General features: G+C 32.2%; 1 protein-coding gene across 3 annotated transcripts in view; it reads left to right on the top strand.

Annotated features, from left to right (window-relative positions):
- STAG1 (STAG1 cohesin complex component) overlaps positions 1–20,167 on the top strand; it is a 326,589-nt gene that overhangs the window by 264,513 nt on the left and 41,909 nt on the right. For all 3 annotated transcript variants that reach the window (XM_039837228.1, XM_039837229.1, XM_039837230.1), the window contains 2 exons: positions 6,865–6,945; positions 19,627–19,719. In XM_039837228.1, the coding sequence (XP_039693162.1) occupies positions 6,865–6,945; positions 19,627–19,719 (174 nt within the window). The remainder of the gene's footprint in view (positions 1–6,864; positions 6,946–19,626; positions 19,720–20,167) is intronic.

The following is a 20,167-nucleotide window of genomic DNA, read 5'->3' as shown; positions in this document are numbered from 1 at the left end:
ATTTCTGTTTCTTCACTTACATTGTCCCTTTATTGCCAGATTAAATCTTACATCTTTCTTTAAAGATTTAATATAAATTTTTGCTTCTCTACAAAGTTTTGCTTAACCATTATCACTTTCCGTTCCTGGCTAACCTCTGAGTCCCTCTTCTTTTACCGCAACACCTGACCCTATATATATTTACTTTATCAGACCAATTATTAAATTATTATAGTTGATACTTATGTCATTTCATTAGATTCTTCTCTGAGGTCAAGGGATATATTTCTTTTTAAGCCCTGTATCTAGCACAAATCTTAAATACTGAGTAAACATCTGTTTGAAAAACAGTTATTTTTTTCCAGTGGTTACTATTTTAAATTTTTATACATTTATGCTTTTGATTATAGTTCATACACTTGTATAAAATTATCTTTATGTTTCTCCATCTTTTTGTTGCATTAGTTTCATTTTTTTGTTGTTTTAAAAAACATACGAGCTCTATCTACTGAGAACAAATTTTGAAGTATATGATACAGTATTGTTAGCTATAAGCACAAAGTTATACAGCACACCTCTAGTTTAATTTGTAAGCTTTTTTATAGTAATGTTCTTAAATTTATGTCATTTTTTGCAGTAATTTGCCAGTAGGAATTTTAATTATATGTATCATATTGTCTGGTATATAAATGTTTTTTATGTTTATGTAGTCAAAATTATCTATCTTTTCTATTATGTTTTCTCTCTTCGATGTCTTGCTTAGAAAGCCTCTCCACACATTACCAACTCACAAATTTTCAGTTATTTTCTTTTTGTACTTTAATACATTGTCTTTTTTTTTAATCTTCAGAAACTATTTGCATGAATTGTTCATTTCACTTTGAATATCTCTTTAAGTGAATATTTTTCTCTCAAAATTATGGATGTTCCCTACATCACCCTTTCATTTACATAGTAATTCTATCTCCACAAAGTATTATGTTATTGTTTCTTAATGGTTTAGGAATGGTTTAGATGTTGTATATGTTGTTTGGATAACTGTTTGCCCTTATCACTCTATTCCAAGGTTATTAGCAGAAATTGTTCATTGAGACTTTTGAGCAGATCAATGAGATGGGAAGTGGCGGCAAGATCTTTCTTGGTATTACAGCCTACAATATGTTTGGGGAGAAAAAACTAGTGCAAATAAACTGTCTAAGAACAGGCCTGAGGTTGTGTGATGTAAATTTCTGGTCCATTGTGCCTTCTACTATACACCAAACCCCCTTTTGGAAATCACTATAAAGTGCTATTATGAAAAGAATATACCACCCTGGACTTATTTTTGACATATTATACATTTCTTCATACTCTTCTTTCAGTTGCTCAGAGTTTATAAGAAAGCTTGACAGTAAAATCCCAGAGTCTAGGACTGCCAAGGATTATTGTTCATTAGCCTTCTATGTAATCCATTCCTCGGGAAATCTTTTAATTTTTTATGACAGAAATTAACTTATTACTGTTTGAGATTTTTACCTTGGTTTTTCACCCTTCTAGTGATTTTTTTTTTATTTATAGTATAGTACACTTGCTAGTGATACAATACATTGGATGAGCCGTCATTCCTAAAGCACATGTAGAACTTAGGAATCTTTCCTCTTTATTAAAGAATTGTTTGTTACTTTATATCATCGATTTACTCCAATAGTTGTGCTTTTTTAGCATTTCCTCAAAAAAAAAAATCACTGTAAGTTCTACTATTTTGCCATATTGGTTATTATTTAAATTCTTATACAGTAAAGCTGACTTATTTTCTTTTTTATGTAAAATTATGCATTTAACGTGTATGGATTTATGCAGTCACCACCATAATTAGAATACGGAACATTTTCATCATCCCAAAAACTTCTTCATAGTTATACGTTTACCACATCTACAACTTCTGGAAACCACTGATTTGTTTTCCATCACTATAGTTTTGTCTTTTTTAGATTTCCAAATAAATGGGATCATACAGTATATAACCCTTTGGAGCATAAAGTCTTTTGCTGAGCATAATGCCTTTGAGATTAATTCAAGTTGTTGTGTGAATCAGTAGTTGGTTTGTTTTTACTGCCTAGTTGTATTTTATTGTATGGATACACCACAGTTTGCTTTATCCATTCATCTGTTGAAAGACATTTGGGTAGTTTCCAGCTTTTGGCTGTCACATCTAAAACTGATATGAACATATGTGTACAGTCTTTTGTTTGAATATAATTTTTCATTTCTCTAAAATAATATAATTGCTGGGTCTTAGTGCTAAGTATATGATTAACTTTATTAGAAACTGCCAAACCATTTTCTAGAGTGGCTATACCATTCTGCATTCCTTCCAGCAATGTATGAGAGTTTCAGTTATTTCACATCCTAGTCAGCACTAGATATTGTCAGTTTTTTTATTTTAGCCTACCTAGGAAGTATGTAGTAAGATCGTACTTTTAACGTATATTTTCTTAATGCTAATGATATTGAACATCTTTTCATGTGCTTATCTGTCAGCTTTATATCTTTTCCGGTAAAGTCATGTTAATTATTAATTTAAAAAAGCTCTTTTTTAAAGAGGCGATTATTATTCATATTAACCTAATCTAACTAAGTATGATAGAAAGACCAGTATTGGATATCAGAAGCAGAATAGTGTTTAGTTTGCTCTTTGCCATGCAATGTCCAATAAAAAATTTTTGATCACCCTTCCCCTTAAAGTCTTTTCCAAATAGCACAGTGAATTAACCTCAATTTTTTGCACAATTTTCAGAATTTTAAACATGACATATGTGTATGGATAAAATAAATCTACACATGCATATATTTTACACATAATTATTAATTCTTATTCTCCGGTCTCTAATCAGATTTTATTTTTCATCCAAATTCAGTTTTTCTAAATTTAAACTAATTCTAGGAGCTTATCCTAGGGTCTTAATTTACATGGAACAATACAGTTCATTTTCAGGATACATAATACCATTAGCAACAAGTTGAATGATTCTCATTGATTCAATCTGCTTATCAGAGATAAAGAACTATATAGTTTTTTTTAATAGATAAAAGTAATTATTAAGAAAAAGGGCTAATAGAAAAGAATTTTTATGTTGGTTGAGGTAATGCTAACGGCTGTAGTATATTAATCTCAGTATCTCAGGGGTTTAACACAATAAAAAAATTTTTCTCGCTCCCGTAACCATAAAGTACAATTAAGAGAAGTAAGGTGTCACTGCACCACCCAGTCATTCAGGGACCCAGTAGCTCCTGGGGTACTTGTATCCTGCTTCTTAACTACTTTTGCCCAGAAATGCACAATACATGTTATGGTGTCCTCCCAGGTTCAGAGTAATGATAGTCGAGAAAAGGTGGAAGGACTGGTGCTCATAGGTTAGGACAATCTCTTTTGGCTTTTACAGTTTATTGCTTGTCTTTCTTGTTACGTCTCTACTACAGAAAGGTGAAGTTGCTCAATAAATGACTTCTGGAAAGTTAAGATAACATTGCTATATGGATAAAATATCAACATGACTGATGTAAAGCCTGGAAAGACGAGTTCTGAATTTTCTTTAGAAGTACTATCAGCTACATTTTTAAATAATTAGACCTGTGAGAAAGCAAAATGCTTACTAATCAGTGGAAGTGAGCTTTTTATTTTAGAGTAATGCAGCGAAGCCCTTTTAAAGTAAACTTAAGATGAATATCAGTATATTAAACAAATTAAAGTGGGGATGCTCTATTTGAAATAGAGTGACCCAGTATCCCTCTCCCCTCATAAACCATCTCCAAGAAACTTCTGCAAAACTTTGTGGAATACAGTTTGAATACTCCCAGTATATAGTTCAATAGAAATGTAGAAGGAAAAGAAATGAGATCTGTGATGATTAAGATAAATGATATCACCAAAAGTAAGCTATTCTGCAACATTGCTTTTTTCCATATCTTAATTTCCTGTTGATTATTGTTAATTTGTATATCACTTTTCTAGTAATTTAATAATACAAGTTTTGTCAATTTCAAGAGAAATATTTTAAATATTCTCTTTTCCTTCCACGTAAACCACTTTACCAATGTACTTTATATTATAAATTAGAGATTATCAAAGTGTCTCAGTACCAGCAGGTATACAGTTTTGAGCATCTTCTAAGTATAGTAAGGTGATTTCTGTAGTATTAATGTTCATAACTCAATAGTGTTTCGGTAATCTTTTCTGACATTCTGACATGAATTAATCATTTGATTATTAATGTTTAATAAAACCCTGACATCATCTCATTAGTGTTACATCAAAAGCAGCAAAACTCATCCCTCTAATTCTGATGAGTGATTTTCAGTGCTGAGTAGGCACATGAAAGATATCTTTTGCTTAAGTGATCCGAAACCTGAATTTTAAAAAATATAACCAACTTAAACTCACAACTAGTTCCTATACCATCTCATTTACTGATTTCTCTTGATTTATTCTCTACATATATTCATCCTTATGGTTTTCCATCTATTAAGTAGAAAAGGTAATAGAGACTCTATAATGATGGAATATCATACTATTAGATATGGTTTATTGCAGTCAAGATAAACCATGTATTCAAACAAAAATGTAGTCAAAGACCTTTCTGGAAAGAAAATTTCTATGTTATGATTCTTAATTATATTTTCTTGAATTCTGTTGTCTCTCTGAAAAATAGGGACGAACATTTCACAAAATAGGAATTTGATGCCACTAAAAAATGAAAAAGTGCCCATCTCCATAGTAATTAGAGAAATGTAAATTAATATCACAGTAAGATACTACTCATATATAATAAAATCACCAAATTTAAACATCTCATGATATCAAGTATTGATAAAAAGAACATGGAGCCACAGGCAATGTCAAAGACTACTATATCCAGGCACTGTAGATAACAGTTTGATACTAGCTACTAAAAAGTTAAACATACACAGAACTATATGACCCAGCAATCTTATTCCTAGAGCAGTAGTTCTCAAAGTATGGTCCAGGCACCACTGGGGGTTTCCAGTAGAGGTCCATAAAATCACACTATTTTTATAATAAGAAAATGATGTGACTTGCTTTTTTCACTTTTATTCTCAGAAATGTACATTGGAGTATTGGTGTCATATCAAAGAATATACTGCAACTAAAACAACATAGTGTAACAATGCAAAAGTAGATACGAAACTCCAGTTTGCTGTTAAGCCACGTGTTGAAGAGATTTGCAAAAATATAAAACTACCATTCTTCACACTGAATTTTTTTTCTTTTAGAAAATTTAGGTTTTTTTTTCAGAAATGTTATGATATAAAGTTTCTTTTTAAATTGTTAATGAATATTGTAAACATTTATTAGTTTTAATTTCTAATATGGTAATATTGATATATAGCTCATATAAACAAAAGCCCTTTGGGGTCCTTAGTAATTTTTAAAAGTGTAAAGAGGTCCTGAGAACTAAAAACTTCAAGAACCTCTGCACACCAGTGCACCAGCAGACATATATAAGAATGTTCATAGCAACATTATTCATAATGCCCTAAAACAATAAGCATTGTAAAAGGTCATCAAAATAAAATCAGTAAACAAGTAGGAAGATACCCTAAATATTATACAGGACCAGAAAAACTAATGAACTATAGCTACATGCAGCAGATACAAATCTTAAACATAAATGTTCAAATGAAAGAAATCAGATTCAAACTAATACAAATTGCATGACTCCAGTCATATAGTGTTCACAACTAGGCATTATATCCTCAGTGTATAGGGATGTAGACTTAGGTGTTAAAATTTACTGACTGCCTGATAAATCAAAATAGCCGTTACCTTGACAGGGGAGAAAAGTGATTATAGTTGACTCTTGGGATTAGGGGTGCCTACACACACTCATACATGCCCCACATTCAGAAATCCAAGTATGAGTTAAGTTGGCCCCCTGCATCTGCGAATTCCCAACCACAGATTGAAAATACTGTTTTTCAAACTCATACATAACAAAGAGCAAATTGATAGTTGCCAGATGGGAGGGGGATTGGGGAAAATGGGTGAAAAAGATGAAGTGATTAAGAAGTACAAACTGACAGTTATATAAAAATAGTCATGGGTATTAAAGTATAGCATAGGGAATATAGTCAATAATATTGTAATTATGTATAGTACCAGATGGGTACTAGACTTATCAGGGTGATGACTTCATAATTCATATGTCTAATCACTAGGTTGTACTCTTGTAATTAATGTAATATTGTATGTTGACTGTAATTGAAAAGTTTAATTTAAAAAAAAAAAAAGAAAATGCTGTTTTCCATTCACATTCTGTTCACTCCCAAGATGTAAACCCCAAGGATGTGGTGGGCCAACTGTATTTATTGAAAAAAAATCATGTATAAGAATTCATGCAGTTCAAACCTGTGTTGTTCAAGGGTCAACTATATAGTGGGAGAAAGTGCTGGCAGTGTTCTATTTCTTGACCTAGGTGGTGGTTACATAGGGTTTTCTCTTTATAATAATTCATTGAGGTTTGTAATGTTTTATGCACATCTCTTTATGAGTGTTGTATTTCACATTTAAATGCTTTAAAACAATTAGTTATAAAATTTGAATGAATTTTTAGATTTCAGATATATGTCCTTTTAAAAATCTGACTAAACAAAGTATTCATGGTAGTACATTTTTGTTTAAAACAGGGTTATTTGGGTTTATATTTAGAATGATATGTTGGTTTGTCTTTTTTTAACCAAATATGATTTTATATATTCTCCTCAATTCTACAAAAATTTGAACTTGAAACCTTATTGCAAGATTAAAAAGTATGATAAATATTGTTTCTTAATACTGTGCAAATGTAAATTATGTTTCATTTGTTTGAATTTTTTAATTTGATACAGATAGTCGTACAGGCACTGCAGTGTTCCCATTACTCGATTCTCTGGCAGTTGGTGAAAATTACTGATGGTTCTCCTTCCAAAGTAAGTAAGAATTTCTGTAGACAGAAGAGTTATTACTAAAATAAAGTAACCTTACTTAATTTATATTTAATAATTTATTATCAGTTATAATTAATTATCATTTTAAATATATAATCGTTATTGTTATCAATTCTTGCTTTATCCTATGACTAAATATATTTTACGTCTTTGGAAGGTAACCAGTCCTTAAGCAATAGATATGTAGCCATGTTTATACACAAAGTTAAAATTCTTGTAATAAATAACTATTGTAGAAACCACAAGAGCTCTGATAGGTGACATGCTATAAAATATAGAATGCTGAAAGATAATAATATGTAGCTTCCGGTTCTGTCATTATGGCACTTTGGGGCTCAAACTAAACGAACAACACTCATTAAAAGCAACTCAAATTATTGGACAAATTTTAAATTTTTAATCAGTATATAACCATGCAAAACAAAAAAAAATACAAACCAGAGATTAAGGGAAACTACAATCTAAAAGAGTCAGTGGAGCACTGAAGCCTACTTAACATTGAGGATCTTTTCTAATCTAGACAAATCCTAAGGCCCTTCCAAGATGGAATGTCTAATAAGTAGCACATCTCCCTAATAAAGATGGGATCCTAAGATCCTCTCCCAGCACAAGGGTAAATTAGAAATAAACCTACACCAGCTCCATTCTTGGAGGAATATAGGAAAAACAGCCTATCTTAAAATTTGTCATTGATTAAAAGGGAGAAAACAGGTCTCCCATGGAAGTTTATAACTGTGAGCTGGCTTTTCACATAGATTTCCACCCTAAATTCATAGAACTTCAATAGTCCATTAAAAAATAAAAAATGAGATTTTGCTTTAAAATATTCTGTATCCCTAAGCACCAGAATCAAATATAAATCCTTTCTAAAGGAACTTGCCTCAAAGAATTTTCCACAGATAAAATTTTAAGGAAAGCTCATAAAAAAAAATCACTCAACTAAAAAGAAAACAAGAAACCATGAATACAGCCATGAAGAGAAGTAGACCAAAAACAAAAAAAAATACTTTATACATTGAAATTATCTGACACAAATATAAAATCAGTGTTTCAGTTGTTTCATGAACTGAAAGAAGCTTGAGCATATATGAGTAAACACTATTGATAAAGAACCACATAAAAATATCATGTTTACATATCCCTATCTTAACAAAACAGAAGCTATTCAACCAGTACAAAAGGTTAATAATATATTCACATACAGAACCAACAGCTTGATACAGAGCATTCTTTTCTAGAGAAAGAATTTTTTTTTTATCTTTTTTGATTAATAATTGTAGGATTTCTCTGACTTTGGAAAGTAATTGGAGATTTTGTTTTTATTTAGAAAGATCATGATATATTTATTGTTTAGCCTCCTGTTTTTTTCTATTATTGACAATTTCAGTCTTGAAAAGCAAAAATTGAGATTAACCTCCTTTTATTAGTTAGAAAAGCCACTTTAAAACTGCATTATATTTTCATGTTTTTTTAAATGTTCTTTAATATGGTAAAATTAAAGGAGATTGAATATCTGTAAGTTAAAAATTTGATAACATAGTTAACTTTTATTCTGATTTTTTCATCGCTTTGGTTTTTATATGCATTTTTTTTTCCACTGAGATTATTTTGGTTTTCTGAGTTTTTTTGGCTGCATGTTGATAATTGCACTTTAGTAAATTTGGAATAAATACTTGCCTAAAAACTTAATATAATGGTTAATTTGTCCATTAAATTTAATTTAATTTTTGTTCTTTCACAATTGCATTGATAACTGGAGTGAGAATCTCTACCTTTGAATCCACTTATCGCAGAATTATTTTGAGATTCTTTGCCTTTCTATTTTAATTTTAGTCTGACATATTCTAATAAAAGATAACTTTATTTTTGTCATTAATCATAATACAGATTTTGTGGTTGTCATTGTCACAATAACAATGCTGATTTTGTGGCCAGTACTGATTTTATTTATGCTAGAAAGAGTGCTGCAGCATCTTTTAGGCGCTTTATTATTCAGTTGATTTCTATTGATAGGTTGTTTTGCATTTGTATGTATATGAAATTCTCCTTACTTAGATGTCTCCATTATTCTCACTTTTAAGTTGTTGATAATCGTTTTATTCAAAATATATTTAGTAATCTTTATGTTCAGTTGTGTCTGAAGTTTAAAAGTGGTTCTCTAAGTGATAATCTTAAAGCACAAATCTTTAAGATACATGCAAACTTTAAAAATTAATCTTTCATTGCTAAGATTCCTTCTTTTAAAATAATTATTTTAATGACTCATGTGTAATAATTACTGGTTTAGGAATTTCCAAGCTTTTTAATCCCCTGTGTGATATAGGATGTCTTTGAAAATAGAGCCACATACATAATAAGCTTTCTATACGTATAATCTATATTGTTAACATCCCACTTGATAAGATACCAACTTCCTAACTATAGTTCCAGCCACATCATTAACTTGTGTAAATAACCTTGAGGCAAGTCACTTAAATAATTTTAAAGCAGGTAATTTATGTCAAAGCCTTATAAAATGCTTTTCAAATATTAATAACAACTAAAAAATCACCTATCTGTGTTTCAGGTTACTTATTTAGAAAATTGAAATTTGTGTTGGGCCAACCTTTTCTACCTGTAAAATTCTGCAATCTATGGTATTGATTAATGATCACTATATTGAAGATGTCTGGATAGGTATACATAACAGTGCTTACCTCTAGGAAATAGAAATTCTCTGGGGACAGGCGTAAAAAATTTACTTTTCGCTTTATACCTTTTGATACTGTTTTGAAGGGTTGTTTTGTTATTGATATTTAACAGTGATAATAGTTTTATCACAAAAATTAATTTCAAAAAACTAGGTCAAAAACTTTTAGATTCTCCATCGTAATCTTAGGTTTTGGTTTATCATATATAACTCATAGAATTGTTGAGCTTGAATAAATGCTAGAAAAATGCTTAATGTGTTCTTTATCTTATTTGCTACAGTAGCGTTATTATTTTGTTCATAAATGTAATATTAGAGCTATCCGGAATTTGAAAATGATTTGACAAAACTTGTTCATTTTAGATAAGCCCTTGAAGGGAGCATTGTTGTCATTGCCATTGATGTTTTACATTTTGTAAATCACTTTAATATAAATGCTCTAATAATTATTGTGTTGATAATATGGAATGAGTCATTTAGCTAGTGAGGGAGCTAGCTAGCTGACCACTGGTTTTCTCTACTCATTATTACGTTCATAGAAACTCATTTAAACCTATGACTTGGTCACTTACATTTTTAGTTAATAAATTAGGCTTATTAGTTTGGGGTGCAAAATATAAGGTAGAATGGTGTTTGTAAATTTGGGCTCTCACTTGAGTACGTGTTCATTGTAAAAATAAAATAAAATTTTTGAATTTTACCACCTGTAGATAACCACTGTAATATTTTGATATATTTTCTTTTAGTACTTTTTTTTACATATTTTTCAATCTTATTGAGATTATAATATACTTACAATTTTGTCTCCTCTTCAAGTAACATGAGATTTCCTTCAGTTATTAAAAGATGTTTTATAGATAATTTTTTAATGCACACATGTAGTCCATCGTGTAGCTTATGCGATAATTTCTTTTATTACTCAGCTTTTGTGGATGTTTAGGTTGTAAACATTTTAACTAATAAAATTAATGCCATGATGGGCATTCTGGTGCAAAAATTTGTTCTGTGTTTTACATTGTTTCATCTTACATTCTTGGAAATGGGATTACTGGGCCAAAGATCCTGCATAATTTTGAGGTTTGATATATATTACCAAATTGCTTCTTAGAGTACTTTTTAAGATTTATTTTTCTTCTTTATTGTTATAAACACTGTCTTTTAGGAGATTATGGATAGTAGTTATATTCGAAGTTTAAATTCAAGTCATAATTTAACTCTCAACAGTAAACACTATTTTGTATAAAATGAAGTATATATGAGAAGACTATATCAAGAAGAGGATTAGGTCTTTATTTGAAATGGAAGTGCACTAGGTTTCACCAATGGGTATTTCCTCTGTTACCCTAATTTCCAGAGTTGAAGCTCTTTGGCAATCTCACAGGTCATGTTCAGTATACTTTGTTCCGGTGCCCTCTAGTGCTGGTCTTGTAGAAGCAGCCTTCAGTTTATCTTCTTTGTAGCAGAAAACATCCTTCTTCCTTCAGCTCCTTATGGTCAATATACAAAGACATTTAAAGAGCCAGGTAAATAAGAGTTAGGGCTGAAATAATGCCCCTATTGCCTTTTTCAGCCTGGAGATCTAGAATTTATCTTCACTTGTTTTTCCTACTGGGAGGAGCTGTTCTTCTCTGTGTAGTCTTAAATTTGCAGTGCTCTCTGCCTTACTCTGCATGTTCCTGTTCTAGACAGCAGTAGAGAGGGCCTGGGGCAAACAATCGTGCCTTCTGGTCCCTGGCCCTGTTCCTTTTTTTAATTAAAGTCACCATCCCTCTGATAGCTACAAGTCAAATTATTATTGAGGTGGTTAGCTGCAAAATTTGTTCCGTTACCCTCTTGACTGAAGGATCTGCTCTGCAAATTCTAACTTGTTTGCCTCCAGACTAGGGAAATGAGGTGTTGGGGTGAAGGTGACCAGACCCGTGAGGAGACAGACACATTTAACCTTTCTGTTCTTCATATAAACACACATTTCTAGGAACATACTAGAAGTAGGCTCAAATGTAGAAAAATCTACACTCTTTTACACTTCTTCCTTTTCCCTATCTAGTCCTTTAAATAGCTGTGAATACGAATGTTAGCTCATTGAAGTCCTTGTCCCAAATTCCTGTAGTATCAAAATACCTGTAGTTCCTCTCTCTGCAGAGTTAACTGCTTTGGGAGGAGGAAGGAATGGGACCAAGAGTGGAAAAGAATAGCTTTCCCTCTAGGAACAAATTTTTAGTAGTGTAAAACCATTTTACTTCATTCTTTTCTTCCAGAATCTTTCCCCCCTACCTTTTATTTCTTGAGAATTCTGTCCTCAGTAACTATCTAGTTAGTATTAAGCCTTTCTTTTGATTGTTCCGTGACTTCAGAGTTGTTCTTTGATAGTTATGTTTCTTTTAATATTATGTCCTATCTCAACTGCCTGATCGACTGGTCTAGGAAAGTTAGGGGAGAAAGATCCAAGTCTTGTCATATATTTGTTTCTTGTTCAGCTCTAAAAATGTTCTTTAAAAAAATTTTTTTGACATACAAAAGCAGATGGCAGTTTATACCAGATTCTGAAGTTCTCCAAAATTTTATCCAACTCTAACATTCTAAAAACCACTGGAAGCCAAAAGTAAATATTTTCAACTTAGAAAAGAACTTACAAGTCATGATTCCAACATGCCATTAAGAATGTTACGCTGTGTTTACTACCCTATTCCTGGGCCTCCGGTTTTGAAGCTTGCTTTCTGATAAGAAATACCCACCTACCCTTTGAAGAACAGCATAAAGCTGCCTCAGTATCACTAGCCTGTCCAGTTGGATGCCGTTTTTACTTACACAGGAAGAGTGGTCTTTAAAACACCTTATTTATAAATACTCAAAACTCCTTAAGGTATTTGATACCACATGATCTAAGTAAGGAGCCAGGACTGAGAAGATGTATTCTAAATAACAATTATTATAAATTAAAAATGTGTTTTAATCAGAGGCCTAAAGCAACATTAAGAATATTTAAACAAAACAATACTTCCTGCTTTCTTGTACAGAGATAGAGATTTTTCTCCACCAAAATTAATGATAGACATTTACTTTCCTATCAGGCCCTTTATTTGAATAGAAAGGAAATAGTTGTCTTACCCTGTTTACTATCCCCTAAGTGATATACTAATGCATTTTCCTTCCTAAGTAGGTTTTTTATCTTTAAAATGTTTTTTCTAATGACTGTTCTGTAATTACTAAGTATTTGTTAAGTAACTTCTTATCGTCGAACCATTTTATATGTATAAGAAGCCCCGGTTTATAAATAGTGTATATTTCCAGCATTTTGTGTGTGTGTGTGTTGGAGCATAGTCTTTAAAGTCAAATCTAAGGTCAAATTTTGGCTTCATTTCTTCACCTTTAAACTTCAGTTTCCTAACGCGATATTCACTGCTGGATAGGGTTGTTGGGAAGATTAAATTGAAAAAAGTATTTTAGTGAACAACAACTGTTGTTTTGATGGCATTAAATTGCAGTCCTAATCTAATCTTCTCCTGAACCAAAACCAAGAATCGATACTAAATCAACTATTATCTAAGACTAGAGGAATATGTAAATATGCTTGGGAGCTAGTGTAGGTTTGGGATACAGCATGATAGATTTTGTCCTCCATGTGTTATGGGAGAATAATTTGGGAATTCAGGTCTCTCACTTTGGCTCTACCAGTCACTACTTTTCCACTGTCCCTCTTGACTCCTTTATTTTTCTTCATCTTCGTACACTACAGGAAAGAGACATCAGAAGATGTTTTGGAACTACAGTAGGCAGCTTAAGGGTTCTTGAATCATAAGTGAGTGGATTAGCCTTTGAGGCAATGGCAGGAGTCAGAAGGTGGAGATTCAGATAGCCAAGAACAACACTGAAAACTAGGTATACATTTGGGGTTTAAATATTCAGTAGTTATTTTACTGTGTATTCACAAAAGTAATACATTCTGTTCTTACCCCCCAAAAGGGAAGCTTGTAGCAGTTTTTCATACAAGAAAGCAATTTCAAAGGTAGTATGTAGGGTTTACCCCACCACAATGCAAAGGCTTTTGTCTCTTCTCACTGGTGTGGTCCAAATGAATTTAGTTTCATCTATTCTTGTCATATTTAATATGGATAATTCAGTTAATCTGAAAAGTAATTTAATGAGCCTCATTATGTGTTAGTAATGGTGCTAAATACTGATAAACATAACACAGTGTCGGCATAAGAAATATCCAAACATAATAGAGAATTTTTACGAGTTTATTTGAGCCAACTGACAACAATTGCTGGGAAGCAAAATCTCAATGGATTGAGAAAATGCTCCTGAGAATGGCAGATTTGCAGCTTATTTTTATACATTAGAAAAAAAGAAGACATAAAGAGAAGTTACATGGACTCCATTGGTAGTAGATTAAGGAGGCAGGAGAAACAAAGCCAGGAAGTCTCTGGATTTGGATAAAAAGGCAAAATAGAGAAACATACTGCTTTTACATTGGCAGGTATAGCATAGTTGATAACATTTATAGCACATAGAGATGATATTGGGGGAGCAAGATAACAGTGAGGTTCTATGGTCTGTTCTGGTGCCAGGCTATTGTGCCTTGAGGGGTCTGGAAAAGATTACACTGACATTTCAAAGGTATGTTATCTTAGATGCAGAAAGATAATAGGCTCACTTAAGGTTAAGATTGACCTTTGTCAAAGAAGCTACAGGCCTAAGACGTGACCACCTTCCATGACCCGCTTTCAGTTGGGAATTTATGTTCAGACCATCCTACATGGTTATTTTCAGTCTATAAGTTTGTAAGGCCTTCTCTGAGCTTATCAGGTTTAGTATGGGCCCCTTTTTCTTTCACAACAGTTTATGCCTACAAAGAACTTTATAGCCTAGTACAAACTGGGCAGACTATAGCCTGTGGGCCAAATCTGCCCTGACTTTTTGTAAATAAAGTTTTAATGGAACACAGCCATACTCATTCATTTATATGCTGTTTAGGGCTGATTTCATCTAGTGAAACCAAGTGGCATAGTTAACTAATTATGACAAAGACTTTAAGGACCCACAGAGCCTAAAATATTTACTGTTTGACTCTTTACATAGAAAGTTTGCCATTCTCTGGCCTAGTAAGGTAACCCCTTGGTTTTGGTTACCAGACTTTGTCAATAACCCTATTTGCCTATTCTGGGTAACTACTTTGCTTTTGTGTCCCCTTTTTATATGAAAATTGATCACTACATTTTTAACAGGCTTTATTTTAATATTCTAAGATCTTTGACCTGGTTTTAGGGCCTTATTTTACTACTTTATTCTGTTTTATTTCTGCCTGTTCTAAAAATGTATATTTGTAAGATGGTGTTGAACTAGTATTTTGCAGTTACTAGTTTTTCTATGGCTTCAGTTTCTGGCTTATATTATCTTAATGGTATTTCTTAGCTGTGAATAAAAAAACAACTAAATCTGGTCTTCCTCTAGACACAAAATTGTGATAAAAATGAAAAGGAGTCACCCATTTAAAATCTGTATGTATTTGTGTAGGAATTAAACTCTCTTCTCTTTCCTCACTGACTACTATAATCATATTGACATAGTTGGCTTTTAAGAGGTAGTCTGCATTTAATATCTGTTGTTCTTCCCAAGATATTAAGGTAAGTTTCAGCTTTGGCCTTTGAGAAAAATTCTAATATAGCTTATATGATAAATTTACCATCTCAACTGTGCCAGCCTTAATAAGGTTCTTCATTGCTGAGATTTTGCTGACCAAGGTGAATTTTGAAAACATCTTAATGCCTTGAAAGAGGTTTATCTTTGTCACTAGATCACTGATAAACTGAAATTATTTTAGCCCTTTCACATTTAAGTGTATTAGGTTTCCGTCTTCTTGGTTTCACTAGATGAAGCAAAAAAGAAAAGAAAAGAAAACTTTAGCCAGGCTAGTGAAACAACTTATAAAATGGATACAAAAAAATGTAGGCAAGATCTTATCATTTAAATCTCAGTCTAAAGCTATCATCTGACCTTTTTGAATTTTTTCCTTAGCTACTTTAGGAAAAAGTACTCTTGTTGCACAGCCGCTTTCTGAAAATAAGGAAAAATACTTGTTTCATTTAGGAAAAAGGATTTGAAAGGAAACACTATATACTTAGCCCATATATAGCTTGTGTGGACTGAGAGAGAAAAAGGAGTAGATTACTCCTCTATTCACTTTTTGCCTTCATTGTTTACCCTTATAGTTCAGGTATGCAGTATAGAAAGATTTACTAAAAATTTTGTGTGTTCAAAGTAGTAGAAGTACTTTATAAACATTCTAGTTTCTTAAAATTGCAATTTGGATAATCTTGGCTTCTTTTTCAGCGTCTATTGAGCATAGACTCTGGAGGCAAATTGTTATGGTTAATTAATTCCTCTACTCTAGCTATGTGTCTTTGGGCCTGCATTTAACATCTCTGTGCCAGTTTCTTCATATGTAAAATGGGAGTGATAATAATATCTATGCTCATCATAGTAAGGATTAGTTAAATTAATATGTGAAAACCTTAGAATAGTACCAGTACATAGTAAATGCCAGTAAATGTTAACTTTATTATTATTAAATTCTAGCCCAGAAAAATGAAATAGTGCATATAAAGTGCTTCTATTCTGTGTAAATTAAGCATATTTAATTTTTTTCTTAGTGACTGACAGCTATAATAGCCGGAGAGAAGGTATTCCATGCCAGAATATATGGACCGTAACAAGTTTTCTCACAAGTGAAACAGTCAGTGATTTCTGTTTTAAAGTAGTTCAAAGTAAATGTGCTAATTTTTGCTATTTAGACTAAATTCTTATCTGCCCTATTGAGAATGTTTTTAAATTTTCTTATTTTTTCTTTTCCTTTTAAACATTATCTATTTTTATTTTTCAGGGGTCATTAAGAATAAAGCCCACTCTATGAAACTTGTTTTAATACTAGAGTTTTAAACTGGCAAATTCTTAACCTTTTAAAAATTTGATTTGATATCCTCAAAATTTCTAAACATACTACCACATGTCCCAGTAATGGCTGCCTACCTTTTCTTGAGAAAATCAGTTTGGGGAATCATAATTCCAACTATTTAAATCAAATGAAATGTAGTAAGATGCCAGCATAATGAAGTTGAAAATCGTGGGATGAATAAAAGCACATTCTGAAATCCACAGGAACCTAAATTCAAAGGGATATACTATGCGAGATTAGCTGACTCTGTTAAATATATAGTATCTGTGCCCATTTAGCTAAACCTGCTGGTATTTGTATTTCTCTCAGTGGAATTGTCTATGTAAAAACATCCAAACCTATAGGGAATTTTTATAAGAGTTTATTTATTTGAGCCAAACTGGGAAGGAAAATTTTGTTCCTGCAGAAGACAACTTTGCAGTTCTTTTTATACATTTGGAATTAGGGAGGGAACTTAAGGAAGAGTACAAGAAGGTGGGATAAAGCAAGGCAGGGCAAACTCTACGATTGAATTACAGAATGGTTAACAAGATTATGTGCTTCCTTGATTATGGTCACACTTTAGGGCTCTGAAAAAGAGGATTACTCAGGCATTTCAAAGGTGTTTTAACCTAGATGCACAAGAACAGTGGATAGGACCTGCTTAAGGCAAACATAAATCTTTTTATACCCACCATGACCTGTCAAGTTAGGAATTTATGATCAGATCATTCTGCAAGGTTACTTTATGTCAGATTTATTAGAGACCCCTTTTCATCCACAAAATCTGATTACAATTAAATTGACTTTCTTGATCACTCAAATAATAATTAAGTTGCATTCAAATCTAGGGCAAACTTTGCTACTAAAGAAGGCCTCCAGCTTCTGCTTCCTTGGTTGCTTCCTATTTATTTAGAGTTTCTTTAAATACTACTACCGATTAGTCATCAGTAGACTGCTTACTTAGTTGTGATGTTAAATTTACAGCTCTTCAGATGAATTAACAAGTAATAATCTCTAAAATTCATCTCTAAAATTAAATTGTTACTTTAACATGTTGCATAAGATACATTTGCTTTATGATTGACCTTTAAAGGAATCTTTTGCCTCTAACTCCAAAGATAGCTGGTTCCCTAGACTACTTCTTTGCATACTAACCAAGAAATTTAAGGGAATAAAGGAACATTTATACCTCCTAGCATCATTTTTAAGCTCTGTTTCTTGTTTGATAAAATGAACTCACTTCACATTTGTCCCTAGGATTATGGTATCATTTAAATACTTGCATTTCATTCAGTAAATACTTACTGAACAGCTACCATGTGCCAAGCACTATTCTAGGTACTAGCAGTGGAATAGTGAACATCCATCCTTTGACTAACGGGAGATTTGCCAGTTAGCTCTTATCTGTTCTGATTTGAGTGCCTAGGAGTTAATTCAGCAGAAGCACAGAATGCCATAGAACCTCAGAGAATACATAGTTCAGACTTCTTGTTTATAGATTGTAAAAATCTGTAATTCTCAGACATAAAATAATTTCTCTAAGGCCACACAGCTAGTTAGTAGTGTCAGGGAGGAAAAGTCATCCTCTGCTCTTTAAGGTTCTTACGGCTGGTCTAATCAAATTGACATGGGACAGATTAGCAGAGAAAAAATAAAGTTTAATAACGTGTTGTCGACATAAGAAACATCCAGTTGCCAGGAAGCAAGATCTCAAATGCTTTGAAGAATAATAGTCTTTGCAGTTTCTTTTATGCACTTGAAATTGAGGGAACCTTAAGGAAAATTACATGAAAGTGGAAGAAAGCAAAGCTGGGATTGGATTATAGGACCATTAAGATTTTGTGCATTGTAAATTTCCCCTAATACATTGTGAATCTTTGATATTAAAGGTCAAGGAATGTTGAGGTTTGTTATTGGATGTTTATCTACAGCTACATTAAAGGTTTGCAAGGCATTGTTCTTACTACTCTGCACAAGATGAGTTTATCCTATCTCTTGTATACTAATGTAAACAAAAGGAAACATGTATAATTTTTTAAGTGTCATTATTTAGGATGTAAAGATCCAAAAAAGGAATAAGTACTATCTCTACAAAAGACTAGCTTAACGAATTATAGTTTAATAGAATACTTTAAAAAAATGATTTCTATATCTGCCTTTGCTCATTTAATTACTATTCATTACTGTTTTAAATGTCAACATAATACTGAATTATTTCATGCATCTTGCTCATTAGTAAGAAGAACATGAACTCTAATATAAGATAATCCTGGTTTCAAACCCTTGCTAATGACTACTTCTAATGGACATAATATTAAATTATATGACAATAATTCCTCAGACTAGTACCTGACACGTTATAGGTACTTGATAAATTCAAATTTCCTTTTATACTTTTCAAATGTTTGACACTGAATGCTATGTGCCCAACTAATTAAATCCTATTCACCCATCCAGTCTTACAGTCCATCTACCTATGAAGGTCCCTCCAGCTCATCTCTCTCTGATAGAGTTAATGGAAAACAAAATTGAACACTTATTTTCTAATTGGTCTAACTTCCTGCTAGGAATTCTTTGAGAGCATGGGTATGTCTTAAAGTTATCTGTGTTCCCTTGACATTTTGCAGAATGCTGAGAATATCGGAGAAACTCAGTATGCATATGTTATTTAATTGATTTTTTCAGTGTGCTACTGCGCTCCCTCACCTTAAAACTTACCACCTAGTAAGTGTTATAGGAATAACTTAACAATTTTAATATCAGCCTAAGTAAAACATGTTTATAAAGGAAAATTTGTTGGAGAAAATCATACTGAGCATTGCATAGCTAAAAGGAATTGAGTGTGTGGGATTTATCAGTTTTGTTTCCCCTTCCATTAGAATAACTAGGATAAACTATGATTTGGTTCCCAACAATAAATTTGGTTTTATGAATTTCCTTGACAATATACCAGTTTAGCTATTTTCTATTTTTTATTTCTTCATCAATTTTCTAGGATACTGTAATTCATGCTTGTAAATTTGAATATGTCTTACAGGAGGATTTGTTGGTATTGAGGAAAACAGTGAAATCCTTTTTGGCTGTTTGCCAACAGTGCCTATCTAATGTTAATACTCCAGTGAAAGAACAGGTAAGAAATTATTAAAGAGTTCTCAATAAAAATAAAGCAAATTCATTGAAGAACATGTAAGAAGAGGAAGAACTTCTCACACATGTGTGTGAACACATCAGCCCACATGTCCAAACTTATCAGCATCACCCCCTCAAACAGCTGCTCCTTTACAATCCTGGGACCTACAAGTATGCACACTAGGGATGCAGTGTGCATAATGAGGAAGCTTGTGCAGACTCTGGCAGCAGAATTAGATTTGTTAGGGCAAGGAAGTAGGAATACAGATGGGTATATACCATTGGTCCACCAGACTCCTCATCCCTTGGGAAGGAGTGGAGCCCAAGACAATACCATTTCCATGAAGTGATTTTGTAAACTACTTAATTATACTTTTCTTCTATTAGGACGTACTTTTATATAAAACAGAATGAACCTTTTCTGTACTTTTTTTTATGATGTTGGACTA

This window comes from Pteropus medius, unplaced genomic scaffold, assembly GCF_902729225.1.
Source record: "Pteropus medius unplaced genomic scaffold, Ma_sr-lr_union100, whole genome shotgun sequence".
NCBI lineage: Eukaryota > Metazoa > Chordata > Mammalia > Chiroptera > Pteropodidae > Pteropus > Pteropus medius.
Note: the sequence above shows the minus strand (reverse complement) of the source record. Positions and strands in the feature narration are given on the sequence as shown.